The 17,632-nt window shown below is 38.3% G+C and overlaps 2 protein-coding genes across 2 annotated transcripts; one reads left to right on the top strand and one right to left on the bottom strand.

Annotated features, from left to right (window-relative positions):
* Nucleotides 1-2,160: 2,160 nt before the first annotated feature.
* On the bottom strand, nt 2,161-8,161 carry LOC126810634 (protein TFG). The gene is made up of 6 exons (XM_056098905.1): nt 8,035-8,161; nt 6,634-6,839; nt 5,751-5,834; nt 4,765-4,914; nt 3,767-3,919; nt 2,161-2,201 (listed from the first exon to the last, which is right to left on the bottom strand). The coding sequence occupies exons 2-6, from the start codon at nt 6,827-6,829 to the stop codon at nt 2,161-2,163; spliced, it is 624 nt and encodes a 207-aa protein (XP_055954880.1). The 5' UTR covers nt 6,830-6,839; nt 8,035-8,161.
* Nucleotides 8,084-16,349, top strand: LOC126810636 (monocarboxylate transporter 10). The gene is made up of 6 exons (XM_050535816.2): nt 8,084-8,110; nt 10,746-10,830; nt 13,120-13,694; nt 14,545-14,914; nt 15,733-15,855; nt 16,342-16,349. The coding sequence occupies exons 1-6, from the start codon at nt 8,084-8,086 to the stop codon at nt 16,347-16,349; spliced, it is 1,188 nt and encodes a 395-aa protein (XP_050391773.1).
* The last annotated feature ends 1,283 nt before the right edge of the window (nt 16,350-17,632 follow it).

Genomic DNA, 17,632 nt, shown 5'->3' with positions numbered 1-17,632 from the left:
AGAGAGAGTTTTCATCCACGCAACAAAAACTAGGTCATTTCGGGACTAACATATGGTTCAATTTTATTTTAATAATTTGCTTGCGAGTAGGGGTCTTTAGTAGTGGGAGGAGACCGGAGGACTCAGAGAAAACCCACGAGGTTGGACAGGCAACGGGGAATCGAAACCATGGCAGTTGACTCAATGACAGATCTTACGATACAGCATGCACAAGCTGACCATTCAGCTATCCTCCCACCTCCCCCACAAATTAGAAAATAGCAAGCAATAGTATTTACCTGTTGTTGATAGTTAGGTGGATAACCTTGTTGTTGCTGCTGCTGTATAGGCTGTCCTGGTTGTCCAGGCTGTCCTGTTTGTCCAGGCTGTTGATTTCCATAACCATACGGTTGTTGTTGATAATTTGTTTGTGTTTGTTGTCCAGGCTGTGAAGTTTGACCAGGTGTTTGACCTGTTGAAGCCTGTGGTGGGTTGTAACCCTGTTGGCCTGCCGTGTAATTATAACCTATAACACAAGCCACTGTATTACTTAAAGGCTAATGACCCTAAATTCTTTGTTTAAATCTAATTACAAAAGATATGCTGTCAATGCTTCATAGTTTTAATACAGAACCCTTTTTGACCTTTAGAATTAAGATCCTTTTTTGACCCACAAAAACCCTTGATATTCTACTGTGATTCTCTTCATAGCTTTAAAACTGATCCCTTTTTGACCCTTAGAATTAAGATCCCTTTTTGAATTAAGTGCCAAGAAAACCCTTGATTTTCTACTGTCATCAAGTAAGAATCTTCTTTAATAAAGCAGTGATTTAATCCATGATGCTCCCGACGTCTAATAAACATTTCTGTATTCAAATTTAACAAAAATAAGAGAGAGACAGAAATGGGGTTTAATGTCCACTCGACACAAACTAGGTCATTTCTGGACCAACATATGGTTTAATCTTATTTCAATAATTCCCTTGCGCGTAGGAGTCTTTAGCAGTTGGAGGAAACTGGAGGACCCGGAGAAAACCAACGAGGTTGGACAGGCGACCCTACTCCTTGTCACGTACAACCGGGGATTCGAAACCACACCAGTTGACTCAATGACAGGCCTTATGATACAGCGCACACATGCTAACCGTTCGGCCATCCAACCCCACACAACAAAAATAAGAGCTGAAAAGTAATAGTACCTGACATTTTCAACTAAGTACTAATAATATCAATAAAAATGGCAAATCAGTGCCGAACAAAATGACAGGCACCAGAGGTTTTGTGCCTGACAATGCCTTATTTCCAGGCTTGAGTGTAGAAGACATTGTTATGTGAAATAATTGTTCATATCTTGGAATTCTTTTTAAATTTCAACATGACACATTAAGAGTCCAGGGGAAGAACGATCTAAGTCACATTTTTTTCTTTTCGCATAAAAGGCAAAACAGACTTTTGGAGAGAATGCTTGACGCGAACAGAACAACGAATGGGTTTAATCACAACTTCAAAATGATGTTTAATAGGAACAATATAATTACCAGTACAACAACTGACTTCCATTTTTCAGCCAAATTAAGGTCAAATAAAGGGTACGATGGACGTATTTGTCCGGGAGGCCATTTCAAAAGGGCCTTGGTTCGATGTGACTCAGATCGGTTTTACCTGAAAATGACTGCTCCACAGAAAGCTTATACAATTTGCTACCAGATGGCACCATTAACTGGGGTTCGTTCAAAAAGTGACTTAGATTGTTCTTTCCCGGGGCTCTTCACATAGAATAAACAGATAAAGCAATAAGCACCTTGTCCAGCTTGATTATAAGGGGTTTGTTGAGCCTGCTGTTGTCCATAGGTAGCTTGAGTCTGATAACCAGCACCAGGTTGAGGTTGTGCAGATTGATTAGGATTGTAACCACCTGGTTGTTGTGGATATGGTTGTGCTGGTGGTGGTGGTTGTTGTTGTTGTTGTAATGTTTGTGGTTGTGAAGCTTGGGATGTAGGTTGAGGGGGTTGAGTAGGTGTCTGTGAAGCGGGGTGTACAGGTGTTTGTTGTTGCTGTCGGTATAAATTACTAGAAGACGAACCAATACTGGATAAACTATCTGGAGTACCCGATCTTTCAATACCTGTATTACCTGTACCTACAAATAGATAAATCTTTCAATAACTGTATTACCTGTACCTACAAATAGATAGATCTTTCAATACCTGTATTACCTGTACCTACAAATAGATACATCTTTCAATACCTGTATTACCTGTACCTACAAATAGATACATCTTTCAATACCTGTATTACCTGTACCTACAAATAGATACATCTTTCAATACCTGTATTACCTGTACCTTGAAATGGATAGATCTTTCAATACCTGTATTTGATAACTTACATGTACCTACAAATATCTACATCTTCACGTTTCATTTGAAATCTATTTAGAAGGTTGATATGCAAGAAATGTTACGATACAAATAACTGAGTTTTTCATGACAGATTCCGACTAGAGACATAAATGAGCAAGAGAGAGAAATGGGGTTTAACGTCCACTCGACACAAACCAGGTCATTTCCGGACTAACATATGGTTCAATTTTATTTTAATAATTCGCTTGCGTGTAGGGGGCTTTAGCAATGGGAGGAAACGGGAGGACCTCAAGAAAATCCACAAGGTTGGACAGACAACCCTATTCCTTGTCACATACAACCGGGTTATCAAAACCACGCCAGTTGACTCAATGACAGGCCTTATGATACAGTGAGCATAGGCTAACAATTCAGCCATCCCCCCCCCCAAGACATAAATGATATGTTACGCTGGATAATATTTAAACCATTTTAAATGGATTCACACTTAAGAACTTTTGCAACGGCTGGCTATAAATTTCCTAAGATTTAGTCCCGAAGGGTACCCACATTCTTTATATTTATATATTCACTTTATTTCAACAACTCAAATGTTAAATGTTATTGATGGTTTCATAATCTACGATGTGATCATGTCAGATTTCAAACACCTTCAAGTTATTCTTAACATAATATCGTATTTATTTGCAACTAGAAAAATACATCACTGCTGAAAATATTCATCTGATTTTTTACTGCTACAGTTCATATGTAATGAACACCTATATATCTAATCTAATTATAATGACTAAAATTCTTTTGGGTCAAAACCAAATTGTCAATTTCTTTGTTGATTTGATTTATGCAATATCAATGTGTCTTTACTGACACTTTTACACAAATTGATATTTGATAAAGTAAGCCAAAATATGAACATAAGCCAACTTCCACATAATCTTTAAATACAAAAATGATCAATCTAATTCAATGCTTTATTTAGCTCCTTTACAATTAATTTTCTTGTTTTTTTTAAATTTCTATCTGATTAAAATACAGATCTATATTTCATTTCGTTTTTTATACTTTCGATGGCCTGCACTACATGAAGATCTGACCAGTTGTAGTGGGAGGTCGCGTCAGAGGTCATAAAATCAGACTTTTGATTAACTAATCAGCATTGATGTTTCTACTGGGAAACCCACAGTTTGGTGCAACACATGCCAAGAACTCGCCATAGCAGACAGACTGTTTCATTGGCTAATCCCTCCCATCAATAAGAACGTGGGTTATATAACAACTCTTCCAGATCCTAGTGTAGTAAAGACAACGAAATTTTGAACTATAAAAAACAAAACGAAATACTATCTGTGTTTTAATCAGATTGTTACTTTCCCATCATGGCTCCAGAATTGTTATTTACCCTAAAGTTAAAATATTGGACTCACCGTCGTTAGAAATATTAAAAGAAGACATAACTTTACTCTGACTATTCTCATCCACAGATCGCTGTGTAGATAATGGATCAAACTCTTTACTACTTGCTACATTCGTTCTTGGTGTAATTTCTTTTTTATGAGGACTAACTTCCGCTTGTGTATCTGAAAGATAAAAACATATAATAAATTTATATTATTAATAATATAGTAAAAAGTATTGTAGGCTTATATTTGTGAAGGAATTCAAGAACAAAATTATTGTCTACATAAATTCACAACAAAATGAAATGAATGGGCTAATGAAGACGGGCATAAGCCATACAGTGTGCAATGAGGGAAATTTTGCCCGGTCAGCGGCACTACGCTCTACTCTTATAATTATATCAAATTCCGACGGCCAAGGGATCTTTTACATACAAGCCAATTTGTACACAGGACCTCGGTTTTTCACCCCATCTGAAAGACTAGACAGCTGTCCTTGTCAGGCCCTCCCGTCCTGCATCACTGACAAGTGGAAACCATGCCGGAAAATTATGATGAACTTTCTCAGCCAACACCGGGATCGAACCCGAGACCTCCATGCTGACCTCCCTGAATTTACAACACTATGGGTAATTGATTCCTGGTCCATGGAATTATCGTACTATTGATACTAAACATGACTTGTATAGCTTATAAGGTTCTCTTTAAGCAATTTTGTCACATATTCAGTTCCACAATTCTTAATAAAGACTTAAGTCTCACTGTAGCTATTAATTAGAATCTGAATTAAAATTGAAATTATTAAAAAGGAACTGAGTCCAAGCCTGGAAATAAGGCACCTGTCACAGACAATGTCAGACACAAATTCAGGCTTTGTCAGGCACAAAACCTCTGGTGCCGGTCATTTTGTCCAGTGCTGATTTGTCTTTTTTATTGATATTATTAATACATGTCCAGCACTAAGTTGAAAATGTTAGGTACTATTTCATTACTAATTATTACATAAACTTGACTTAGTTACTTACTATTTAATATTGTAGAATCGGTAGAACTTGATACAGTTGCTGGAGGTTCTAGTCTATCCAATAATCTATTCACTCTATCACGTATTAACTGTAATTCTCGTTTTATTAATTTGACTTCATCACTTTCTAATGGTTTAGGCATATTGTTAACTACAATGGTTCAGAAAAACAAAATATTAATTGTTATATTCATTATAACAGTATATAAAAATTTCATGTTTTATTCATCTCATGGCAGATAAAACACATGACATATTATGATGACTAATAGGTTTGTCACATCTAAAAGTCTTTTCTTATTTACCCTTCAGATGGTCAAATCTGGTTGACATTTTTAAACATCAATTATTTCCTTAAAGGGGCATTAGGTCAAATTAGATAAAGAAATGAAATGGGGTTTAACGTCCTACTGTTCTGCTCTGACTGGGCTAATGAAGAAGGGCATAAACCATACAGTGTGCTATGAGGGAAATTTTGCCCGGGCAGTGGCACTTTGGCCTACTCTTATATCAAATTCCAACTGCCAGGGGATCTTTCACATGCACGCCAATGTATACATGGGACCTCGGTTTTTCATCCCATCCAAATGACTAGAAAGCTGTCCTTGTCAGATTAGATAAAGAGCTAACAGTTCTTGCTATAACAGTTAAAAAATAGATAATGAAAAGAGAATATGCTGAAAATTTCGTCATTATTAACGTAGGTACAATAATAAACAAAGTCTCGATTATCCACTTTTAAGTTAAATTATCCATCACAAAATGTATTCAAATGCATTAAATATCACAAGCTAACGATGGCATCGAGAGTTGATTATGGTCTGCAATAAGTTAATAAATGTCTAATTAATAATTTAGATAACATTTCAGGGCTAAAGAAAGAACTACAATAGGCAGATTATGTTTAATAAAAGGGCATTTTTATATGACACTGACACAAAAAGACTATATTTTGGGGGTTTACTGTCTATTTATTCCATTACTCACCAAATAAAGTAATTTTTAAAATCCGACTACACTGTATAGCAAATGATAAATCTGAGCTATCAAAAATCGTAATCAGATCTCCATCTATAAAAAAAATAAAATAGAAAATGTTTATTATAACAAAGAAAGTTAACAATACAAGTGAAAAGAATAAGTTCAATTCTATTTTATTATTATTAATATGTATTATTAGTGTACTAATTTACTATTGCTCAATTTTGTCTTTGACTATAGTTAGGACCAAATCTATCGACACCAAAGTTTTCAGTACCAACTGGGCTAATGAAAAGAATAAGTTGAATTCTATTTTATTAATATGTTTTTTGTATAGTTTTGGTATGAAAAGATACCTTATTACAATAGAAATAGAATATGTAGTGAGCAGTTTCAAAAGATCTGGTACCACTTCTCAACTGTGATTTGTTTCTTTACAAATTGGAAAGTGTACTTAATTACTATTGCTCAATTTTGTCTTTGATTAATGGTTAGAAACACGAAAATATTCAGTACTCTAAAGTACGGTACTTAGTACGCAAGCTGTGTTTTCTTGCAAAATATCTGACATTCTGACTTGAAAAGTCAATAAGATTAAGAAATGAAATGTTTTACACCATACACTTCTGGGCTAATGAAGACATGCATTTATGTACGCCATGCAGTGTGCTTTGAGGGAAACTTTGTACAGACAGCGATTCTATGGCCTACTCTTATTTCGAATTGCAACTGTTAAGGGTTTTTTTTGCATGCACGTCAAGGGTTCTTTTACGTGCATGTCAATGTGTACACAAGACCTTGGTTTAGAGGAAATTAAAGCTTGATAATTCTGGAAGAATCTGCATGTAAAGTTGAATAAGAACATATGAACAAAAGTATGTAACTGTACCTTCATCTTTGTATTTGATGATAATATCATCATTGCTGCCTAACTTTCCGCGATAAACTCTTTGCATCATCAAAACTAACTCATCATAAGTGATATCTTCATTATGGATTGGTATACGTCGTATGTCTTCGCCTAGCTGTACTTTTATAATTAATTTACCAGTTAAATCAAGATGGGGATCAATATTGTTCTGCATTTTGAATCTTCTGTAACAAATACATGTAAATAATTTCTACTTGTGTGAGAGAGAGAGAGAGAGAGAGAGAGAGAGAGTTTAACATCCCCTCAACATGAACTAGGTCATTTTGGGACTAACACATGGTTCAATTTCATTTCAATAATTTGCTTGCGTCTAGGGGTCTTTAGCGGTGGGAGGAAACCAGAGGACCCGGAGAAAACCCACGAGGTTGGACAGCCGACCCTGCTCGTTCACACGTACAACCGTGGAATCCACACCATGCCAGTTGACTCAATGACAGACCTTATGATACAGCGCGCATATGCTAACCATTCGGTCATCAAATCGTTAAAATTCGACTGCAAAGAAAGTAGTGTTGAATTATCATAAATTTGTGTCAGATGTGGCGAGACATGATTACTTAGGACGAAGGTAAGGACTCCAAATTAGCCTTAGTTAGAATAGAAGTGGGGTAGAGTGGTAGCTTCATAGGAATAGTCAGGACATCATCGTGATAGTCAGTTCCTCTAGGTTTTTGTAAGCTTAAAGGAAAAGTCGATAAGTTATATTGCTATATTTAGAACTATTATTGTCTTCAGTTTTCGAGATTGTTTTTCTGCATGCCAAGTAAAATTCAGTGTCATTGTAGTGTAGGCAGCCTATTGCGAAATTCATGTCATGAGAAAACAAGTTTGCAACTTTGTAAATAAGTAATCGATCCTAACTATGTGATAGGGTTACCATACGTCCCGGTTTTACCAGGACAGTCCTTGATTTTTGGGTACTTTTTATCGTCCCATCTGGATGTCTCATACCATAATCATTGTGACAATGTCAATAAATATCACGCCCTTCAGACCTTACGGTTAGACTCAGATCTTTTGATAATAACATATGTCCCTGTTTCTACTGTGAATAATCCGGTATCTCTATGTGTACACGGCAATCTCCTGGATTAAAAACATTAGCTTACCATACATATATATATTCAGCCGTCTGAACGGCATCAAGTATTTTACCGGTGTGATGTGAATACTACAATACTAATACTATTTAGTATTTCTTGAGTGAAGAGTCGAATGTTGTAAGCCGAATGACGTTTACAAATTACGTTTAAAATGATCAAAGTTAATAGTTTAAATTTATGAATTACTGATGAGATGTGGTGGAAAAGTACGACATCACAATAATATTTCAATAAAATACAAATAGTTTATATCTACCTCTTTCACTTTTATGCAAAATAATGAAGATTCTGATGTCTGCGTGGAAATGACACCTAATTTTTTAAAGGTCAAGGTTGGTAGTCTCGAACTGGAAGTCTCTCTGTACCTCATCTCGGGGTAATGTCTCTGCCAAAGTGAATCTCCATTTTTTAAAATTTAAAAACAATATAAAGAACGACCAAATTTTAACCTGACGTGACACGGCCGCAGCTCAAATGGGCAATTACAAGACAACTTTAAAATGTGGTTTACATAGTCATCATATGTATGCATTTTATAAGAAACACCATCTCTCGACCCTGCGTGCATCGAATTAAGAGATAGCTCATTCTGGAATAAGTCATAGTGAATAGCACACTGATCCGCAGTGAATATTTGCTTGGCCGCGACAATCACTGATAAGGATGACATTGATGCGGCTTATTGAGCTAGAAATATTAACTTTTTTCCTGCGACAAATTAAATTCTAAAACATTTTTTGTATATATTGGAAAAATAAATAAAGGCGTTTGACGTATTTGTAGTTAAAAATTATTTCCGATTTAGTGTAAATGGGTATTAAAATGACTAAAATGCAGCATTCTCTCCGAAGCAGTTATGTCTTATGTAAACAATGCACGCGCCATTCAGCCAATGATTCACACCGCGTGCTGTGACAGATATTATACGAGACTCGTAATTCTCTGTGAAACAGATTGAGTGAATAGGTGCTTAACACGGGTACAAATCATCTCTTTTAAATCGAAGCGTTAAAAGCTTTTCTTATATGCCCAACAGTTTAAAACGTGTGAAGTCTGGCCAGTGTCGGATTAGAGTTTTGCTGGCACATTTTGATAGGAGACCTGAAAATACAGATATTTTGGGGTCACCGAAAAAAGGAAAAAAAATAAACTTAACAACAGAAAATTTATTACAAATAAAATTCAGAACTGTAATTACTATAATATTACAGTAGTTAGATTACAACAATATTTTTTACTTTATATTTCTGTCCCGGATTTTTGGCTGCACCGCCCCCCCCCCCCCGGCACATGCCTTACTTGCCTAATGGTTAATCTGGGTCTGACGTCTAAACGCCATAAAGGCGGGGCTAAATATTTGGAGTGAACAACAGCCAAACAAAATGTGCGATTTAGACAAGGGGAAAATCGCAAGTAGACTATGGAGGAATGTTCCAAGTCAGTTAAAAAGGTACTGTTAAAAACACCGCTTGATTAACTTATCTTTCAATATTCGCAGTTAAAAGAAAGTTGTGTCCCTACATTGGCCTAAGTAGTATAAACTTATCTTATTTTTATTAAAAAAATTAAGTTTACCAGGTGAAACTAAAGGCATCCAATCGTATTGCTAAAAACAAACACACCAGCAGATCTCGGCGTTTTTTAGCTACCTTCTCGTAACTAGCATTATTCTAGTATTTACTAAATACTCTGGTCGTCCCTGGAGTATAGCCAGAGAAAAGAGCCACGGTGGGGAAGGGAAATTGCACAGATTAAAAAAACAACAAATTCACCAAGTCTCTAGCGGTCTAGTATACCCGCAGCGCCTTTACACATCGATTTATGACACTAAATTCATTGAGATTCTGCCAATGGAGCACCAATTTCAAAAGTTTCTAGGGGGAGCATGCCCCCAACTCCTTTAACGAAATCACATCCTCGCGATCATTCAAGCAGATGACCCCGATTGTAAATTCCAGACTACGACATCATTTTTACCCTTGTCAGTGGTGCAGGACGGGGGACCTGACAAGGACAGTGTGTAGTCGTTCGGATGGGACGAAAAAAACAAGGTCCCATGTATGTAAACTTTGGCGTGCACGTAAACGACCCCTTGACAGCTAATAGGCCTTAGCGCCTCTGCCCGGAAAAAAGTTTCCCCATAGCACACTGGCATGCGTATGTCCGTCTTCATTAGCCCAGTCGGTCATTTGTATTTCGGTGGGAATTATTTTCCAGAAATTTAAGATGATCCAGTTGATCCAAAACAATTTACATAATAAAGCCGTGATCACATAAAATGCAAAGATATTCTACAAAACCGTAGACTAGGTCACAATACTTAAATATCGTGAAAACACATCTAGGAACGAACACTTCTGTACAAATTAATTTTATTAAAAAGTCTCACTTTAACTTTTATTTAACATCTGTCCAAAATAAAATTAGTTTTAAGTTAGTGTGATGGAAGAATAGTGTTTATGAGGTGTTCAAGCTCATTCCTTTCCAGGTTTATCCCATGATTCAAAGACCAAATTTTCGTATTTATTGATAAATCCTAAGTTTGATAATCATCAATTGATTGGGAATTATCTATTTAAATTTTTATTCATCTTAAATGAAAAAATTACTTCGTTATTGAGGCGGTTGCAATATTTGAGTCCTTTATTTGCATCAGCCAAGTGCCCAGCCAAGGGATGACACGTATTTTTTTTATCTTGTTAATAAATTATAAAAATTTAATGAATGACCAATTATTATCCATGATGACGCAAGATTTGCATGACGTCAAGTTCATGTTTGGCATCTCCAAGGCAGTACGTGTACCAAAAGTTCTAAACTCCTATTCATCCAGACCTTGATAAAATGGCAGAAAAGTCGTTGATACAAAACCACTCAAATGAACACGAAGAGGGAAGACCGGCATTGAATTTTCCTAAAGACAGTAAATCAGCATGGATAGCCTTAGGATGTGGATTTTGTACACAGATAATAATCCTTGGTGTGCTTCATGCTTTTGGGGTTTTCTTTATTTTATTCATAAGAGACTTTGAGACCACAAAGGCAAACGCCGGTAAGTGATTACATCTAGATTTACTATAAAACTCATCTGTGTTAAATCATGTCAATCTATAATTAAATATGGAATATAACAAATCCAGATAATGCCATTAAAACAGGCGCAGCCTTGATTGTGTGCAAGTTTACTTTAAGCAAGGTTTCCATCAAATTTGATGCAGATTTAGATTTTATCACAACTTTGCTGTCATCAAATTTGATGTGTTAAAAAATTGTAGACATTAACATTAGACAGCGACTTATAGCCAGGGGCGGATTGGCCCATCGGGCGGTCGGTCGATCGCCAGAAGGGCCGGTCGGACAAAAAATGAAAAAAAATTTTTTTTGTCTAATTCGTCCAAAAAACCTTTTTTCTGCTGAACATTATATGGGGGGAGGGGGATTGGACCGGACTTGGAGCGATGATGATCATGTTGTATGTGGCTGGTGGCTTTACGGGCCGCCCACGCCATCACTGGAGTCTGGAATGGGCTGGTATAATATATAGACTTCATGAATTTCACTTTCGTCACTCTGTACCAATGTGTCTCGTGGCCTTCCATCACGGGAGGAATCAACTAGCGCTCCCGGCAACAAAAATTGGACATTTTTCAATGAAAATATTCCTACTTATTCAATATTTCTAACTGGTTAATCAAATGGTCAAAATTTTCTCAACTAGTCCAATTTTTTAACCAGTTAAAGGAGCTAAGTCGCTAATATTTGGGACCTAGAAATTGACACAAATGGGTCGCAACGCATACAGTAATGTAACATGAATGTATATAAATTGATTTACATTCAATCGTTTCTGTTTTTACTGTAATTTCTAATCATTTAGGTTCGGCGGCATACGCCAGTATTCTCAATCGAATTTCAATCTCTAGCTTCTGGTTATTCCAGTCTACGCCGATAGTATTTATTGGGCATGCTCTCCAGATAAGAATATAGGAATATAGCGTCACCGTTTGACATTACTTGTGGAATATACCTAGGCTCGTTTTTCGAGTCCCTTATTACAAATAGCGCTGAAACGCATTATGGTACACGATTCGTGTACCAATTGTAAAATGTTTATTTTGTCTTAAATATTGGATATCAGAAGGCCATCTTTTCCCGGTAAGATCACAACATCAATGTTGATTTAAACCGACAAATAAATCGTGTTTTCAATGTCGAAGAATTTGGATGATATTGATTGAGTTAGGGACTTAGCTACTTTAAATTATCTTGACTCCTGACGATACAATGATAATACGTTAATTAATATATCACGATATGATAATTTCACAGGTTGATGATTGTAAATTACATGCCGGTCGGGGTTTTGGCTTAAATTAACCGATTTATGAGATATATTATTTGACAGAGATTATAATCAGATATGCCACCAAATCGAATATTTGGGGTTCATTTTTCAAAATTTTACAGGGGGAGAGCCCGACACGAGAGTCCGGGCCGGTTCCCGGCCCCAATCCGCCCCTGCTTGTAGCCTAACAAATATCAACAAACTGGACGGTCATGTTACCGTCAACTCAATGGCTAAGCGCGGTAGGGGGCCACTGTGGAACTGGGAGGAAGGCGCTTGCTCACTCACCTGAGGCTGAGGATCCCGCGTTTGTTCCTGGTTTCGGCCAAGAAAGTACCTCGAGATTTTTAAGCGTGTTTCCTTGTCAGTGTTGCAGGGTGGAGGGTCTGGCAATGAAAAGCGTTCGGATGGGACAAAAAGGGGCCCCCCGTGCACCGATTGTTCTATTTGATCAGTCCAACTTCAATTTTGGTCAACGGTCAAAGGGATGTAAACAGGGCTAGCGCTAATCCCAACCCTAACCCTAACCCTAGACTTATAGCCCTAATGCTTACTCTAACCTACAATCTCGTCAACAATCACGTGTCCTAACCTTATTTACATATCAGCGACCTTGACGAAAATTGAACTGGCCTTAACAAATATATTATTTAGCCTGTTCCCCTCTTCATTAGCCCATGCAGTTGGTTCAGAAAAGTATGACGTTAAACCACATTTCATTTCCAGTGGAGGGTTGGATGGTCAAATGGTAGGCGCGTGCGCGCTGTATCATAAGTTCTGTCATTGAGTCAACTGGCGTGGTTTCGATTCTCCCGTTGTACGTGACAAGGAGTAGGGTCGCCTGTCCAACCTCGTGGGTTTTCTCCGGGTCCTCCAGGTTCCCCTCACTGATGCGCAAGCGAATTAATGAAATAAAATTGTTAGTCTCTCTCTCTCTGTCTCTCTCATTTCCCAGTGAGGTAGAAACATAAATGCAAAATGTATCATTTATTTCAGCATGGGTTGGATCGATAGCTTATGGATTATCAATGTTGACGGGACCTCTTGCTGGAGTAGTGATAAACAAGTTTGGACATCGTGTATCGATGATGTGTGGCGGGTTGCTTTGTTTTATTGCATTGCTATCCTCGTCGTTTGTGAACAGTTTAAATCACTTATTTTTTACCTTCTCGTTTATCTATGGTTTAGGCACCTGCTTATGTATAACCCCTACAATGACCCTGGGACAAGATTATTTTGAAAAATATTTAAGTGTATCTATTGGGATCATAACCTCTGGGAGCAGCATTGGAACCCTAGTCATGGCCCCAACATCACAGGCTCTCATCGACTCCGTTGGCTGGAGAAACACGTTTAGAATATACGCGGTGGCTTGCTTATTTACTTCTCTATTTAACTTTTTTGTCCGGCCCATTAGTAATACAAAGAAAACAGCATCCGAGACGTTAAGATCTTCACCTTTACGGCGTTTAATACAGGAACTGGCCCTGTGGAAGAATCGGGTATTTATAGTATGGAGTACTGGAATCACACTTGTCATGTTTGGTTATTATATTCCTTATGTTCATTTGGTGAGTACGCTTATTTTTATTGAAGGCGGGTCTACGACACACAGTTTGCTATGAGGGAAATTTTGTTCTGGCAGCGGCGCTACGGCTTACGCTTATAGCGAATTCCAACTGTCAAGGGTTTTCTTATAACCTACACGTCAATGTGTACACGGGACCTCTTTTTTTCGTACCAACCGAAAGACTATACAACGTCCATTGCCAGGGCGACGTCCTGCACAACTGATAAGGGGGAACCGCGCCGGAAAATCCCGAGGAACTTTCTCAATCAAAACAAGGATCGAACACGGGAGATCCAGTTTAGCGAGTCAACGTCTTACTCACTGAGACATCGTTGGTCCCCCTCATATAAGACAATCCGATTAAAATACAGATCTATATTTCGTTTTTTTTTTTTTATACTTTTGACGGCCTCTACCTCATAAGGAACTGACTAGTTGTGGTGGGGGTCGCGTCAGGTGTCATAAGAGTGGCTTTTGTCCTTATGACGTCAGACATTGATTAATCAATCAGAGTTGACGTTTCTAGGTTTACCCGAAGTTTTGTGCACCTCACGCCAAAAGTCGCCGTAACAGACCGTTTCATTGGCTAATCCCTCACATCATCCAGAACGCGGTTTATATAACAACTGTTCAAGATCCTAGTCTGGTAAAGACAAGTAAAACGAAATTTTGAACTATAAAAAACGAAACGAAATAGGATCTGTGTTTTAATCAGATTTGCATATAAGAATAACCGATTCAAAATACAGCATCCGAAGAATGTGTCTGAATATATACCACTCAACAGCTACTGTAGATAAATTCTGTTGTTTTGTAAAATATAGTTCATAAGGCAGTCTAAATATTTTCAGATTTCTTTTGCATTAGATGCTGGTATCACCCCAGATCAAGGTTCGATTTTAATTATGGTTTTTGGTGCATCAACTGCTATTGGAAGATTGACATTCGGGAAGATCGTTCAGCTGGGTCTACTGAACAGACTGCACATGCATCAATTATCTATGATCGTGTGCGGTACTGCCACCATGTTCTTGCCGTTTATTCAGTCCTTTGGTGGTTTGCTGAGTTACGTTGTATTCTTTGGGATGGTTGATGGATGCTTTGTAGTTCTCCTTCCATTGATGACATGTTCTCTTGTACAAGCCGATAAGGCAGTTCTTGCTTGGGGATTTTTGAGTGGTACTTCATCAATCACTTTTACGCTAGGGCCACCAATAGCAGGTAAGGCGGGAATATTAATCTTTAGACTTTAGTTTGTCGCTGGTGTTCTAATATTTGATAAATGCACACGGGGCAACTGTGCGAATACAGTGTACTTCGAAACCATCTTACTTTTATTTACTCTTTGTTGAATCTCACAAAATCATCAAGTTGTTATAAATGTAATCAATGCCGGACGGTCGTATAATCCATTGATAGGCGTACGGGCTCGATGAATGTTAAAGGGGACACAACCTCATGAAATGCCCGAACAAATTTCGGGTTACAGACGACTAGGGACCACCCGCAAAGAAAATTTGGACAATTTGACGACCGCAAACGCATTTCCTTGCTGTTCCAGTCCCTGAATACAGCAAGTGGTCTGATATAGCCTAACTTAGGTGGCTGAGTCGAATTCCAATCAACCAATCAATCGTTTATAGTCTAGTTGAAAATTTAACTGTCGCAAACGTGTTTTCCTGCTATTTCAGCCCGTGAATACAGCAACTTAACTGTGGTTGAATTTTTGTTTTCACTTTATCCGTCTGCCCGAAAAGTCAGATTGCCCGAAAGTTAGGGGTCAGTTGCCCCCCCCCCCCCCCCGGCTTGTCTTGTACGCTTAAACGAGGCAAAATGCTGTCATGGGAGAAACTAGCGCGGCCAGTGTTACTGTCAATACACGGGTGGAATAAATTATGCGACTTGATATATTTCGATGTCGCAATAGTCAGACTTAAGCTAGTGCAATGTTACATCAATACTCTAATCAATTCCAAATTTTAGTCGTTGACAACCTAATCAATATAAGAACTACTGTGTGTTGTGACTTTTTCTTTCAGGATTTCTGTACGACTCTTTGGGCTCTTATAATGTGGCTTTCCATGTGGCTAGTATACCGGTCATTGCTGGAGCACTGGTGCTGTTTATGATCCCCTGGGCACAAAGAACTTCCACCACCACGCGTACAATGGAAGCAGTCGGAGCAGCAATTGAAACCGAAAGCGACGTCGATGTAGATTTTATAACATTATCTAGATCATCTTCGGTCGTGCCCCGAAACCAGAGCTCAGACGCAACTTTAGCAAGTCGAATAAACGATATTCGTTATTACAACACGCCTGGAGCCTCACCACGAAGTCTGCGGACCATTTCATCGAGGGGAACTTCAGAATGCAGGTCACCTAGGACTCCCATTGGATTGATTGAAATTGATTATGCCATGAGAGCTTTGGAACAAAATGACCAACTTCTTTCTGAAATGCTGGAAGCAGCATCGAGGCGAACAGCTGATACCAACAGCATTGGTAGAAGTACAACATCGAGTAAGGTATATCTACTTTTAGCTCTTTTTTCAACTCGTTTGAAAAGTTAATATAATTGAAATTATCTCACGTGAACTGCAAACTTTAGGTCTATTTTACCCATATGATTTCGTTACTGTATTTCAGGGCCGTAACTAGCTCAGAGCAACGAGGGAGGAGAGAAGTATTCCGAGGGGTGCTGTAAAATTGATGGACAATGTATATCTATTGTTTTAATGATCGACAATTTTTTCACAGGAGGGTGGGAGGGGGCGAAACTTTTTGCAGGGGGGGGGTCATCTTCGCCCCCCGCCCCCACTAGTTACGGGCATGCTGTATTTGCTGTTTAGGATTGATTCAGAGTAATAATATTCATTTTTAATAACAATTAACCCATTCTTTCAGGATAGCTACAGTAGAAAAAGTGACATCATAAATATTTCCCTTTCTTCTAATGATGGGCCAAGGAAGCACAGTACGTCGTCCAGATCTAAGAAGAGTTACGATAATATTGGTGTACAGACAGATAACATATCGGAAACGTCGTCTAATTTCTTCCTACCAACGGTCAGCAACTTGCTTCATCAGACCGAAGCAAAACAAAACAATGCAACATCTGTTGGTGATAATTCCAAGATAAGTAACCCATCAATGTTAGATAGTAGTTATCCTCCCGATTCAATCGACCAATCTGTCCTAGAGCAAATAGAAAGGCTAAGAGATACAATCAGCAGCCCGGCCCGAGCTGCAGAACTTATGGAAGACCCAAGTCCTCAGTGGATTGAAAGCTCGGAACAACTTGAAGCACAAACCGCATCAATGACGTCATCTCCAAGCACAGATGTAAACAGCACCCCGACGTATTTTGTTGAAGCATTAGTTCCCGCCGAAACAACTTCGTGTGCACTCTCCCCAAAGATAGAATGCGTGTCGTCAGTTATACAACGACCCTTTGCTATTCAACAAACATCAACGGCGAGAGATAACATGAACATTACGTCTGAACATGATATATTCTCCATGGATCCACTCAGCCCCCCACGCGCCATTCCTATAGGCAGACAGGAAGCTTCTAACAGACTGCCAAATGTCACGTCGGCTCTTTCAACAAATCCTTTTCATGTCCAGCCGGATTGCTTGAGCACCGAAGCTTTTTATACAACTCTTACTCCGATGTCTCTCGACGATGTGAAGCCAGTTGTTGCAGATACTCGCGTGACCTCACATTTTCAAACAACCCATACCAATTCAAATATCGCAGAACATTCACTTGCAGAAACCGAAACCTTACAATCCATTATGTCACCATCCCAAAATTCTGAGACAAAACCAAATGTGGAACAAACTCCTCCACCCTAAGATGAATAAATGAAATGAAATGAAATTGGGTTTAACGTCCTACTGTTCTGCTCCGACTGGGCTAATGAAGACGGGCAAA

The sequence above is a fragment of the Patella vulgata genome, chromosome 2, assembly GCF_932274485.2.
Source record: "Patella vulgata chromosome 2, xgPatVulg1.2, whole genome shotgun sequence".
NCBI classification, from domain to species: domain Eukaryota; kingdom Metazoa; phylum Mollusca; class Gastropoda; family Patellidae; genus Patella; species Patella vulgata.
The sequence above is the reverse complement of the archived record's forward strand: the minus strand, read 5'-3'. Positions and strand labels throughout refer to the sequence as shown.

Bases quoted from the DNA above. Each gene is read 5' to 3' on its own strand.
- LOC126810634 (XM_056098905.1), bottom strand. From the start codon at position 6,829: ATGCAGAACAATATTGATCCCCATCTTGATTTAACTGGTAAATTAATT. The intron at 5,835-6,633 runs GTACAGTTACAT...TTTTTTTTATAG, and splicing joins CATCAAATACAAAGATGAAG to ATGGAGATCTGATTACGATT. The intron at 3,920-4,764 runs GTAAGTAACTAA...TTTATCTTTCAG, and splicing joins CGATTCTACAATATTAAATA to ATACACAAGCGGAAGTTAGT.
- LOC126810636 (XM_050535816.2), top strand. From the start codon at position 8,084: ATGACACCTAATTTTTTAAAGGTCAAG. The intron at 10,831-13,119 runs GTAAGTGATTAC...CATTTATTTCAG, and splicing joins GACCACAAAGGCAAACGCCG to CATGGGTTGGATCGATAGCT. The intron at 14,915-15,732 runs GTAAGGCGGGAA...TTTTTCTTTCAG, and splicing joins GCTAGGGCCACCAATAGCAG to GATTTCTGTACGACTCTTTG.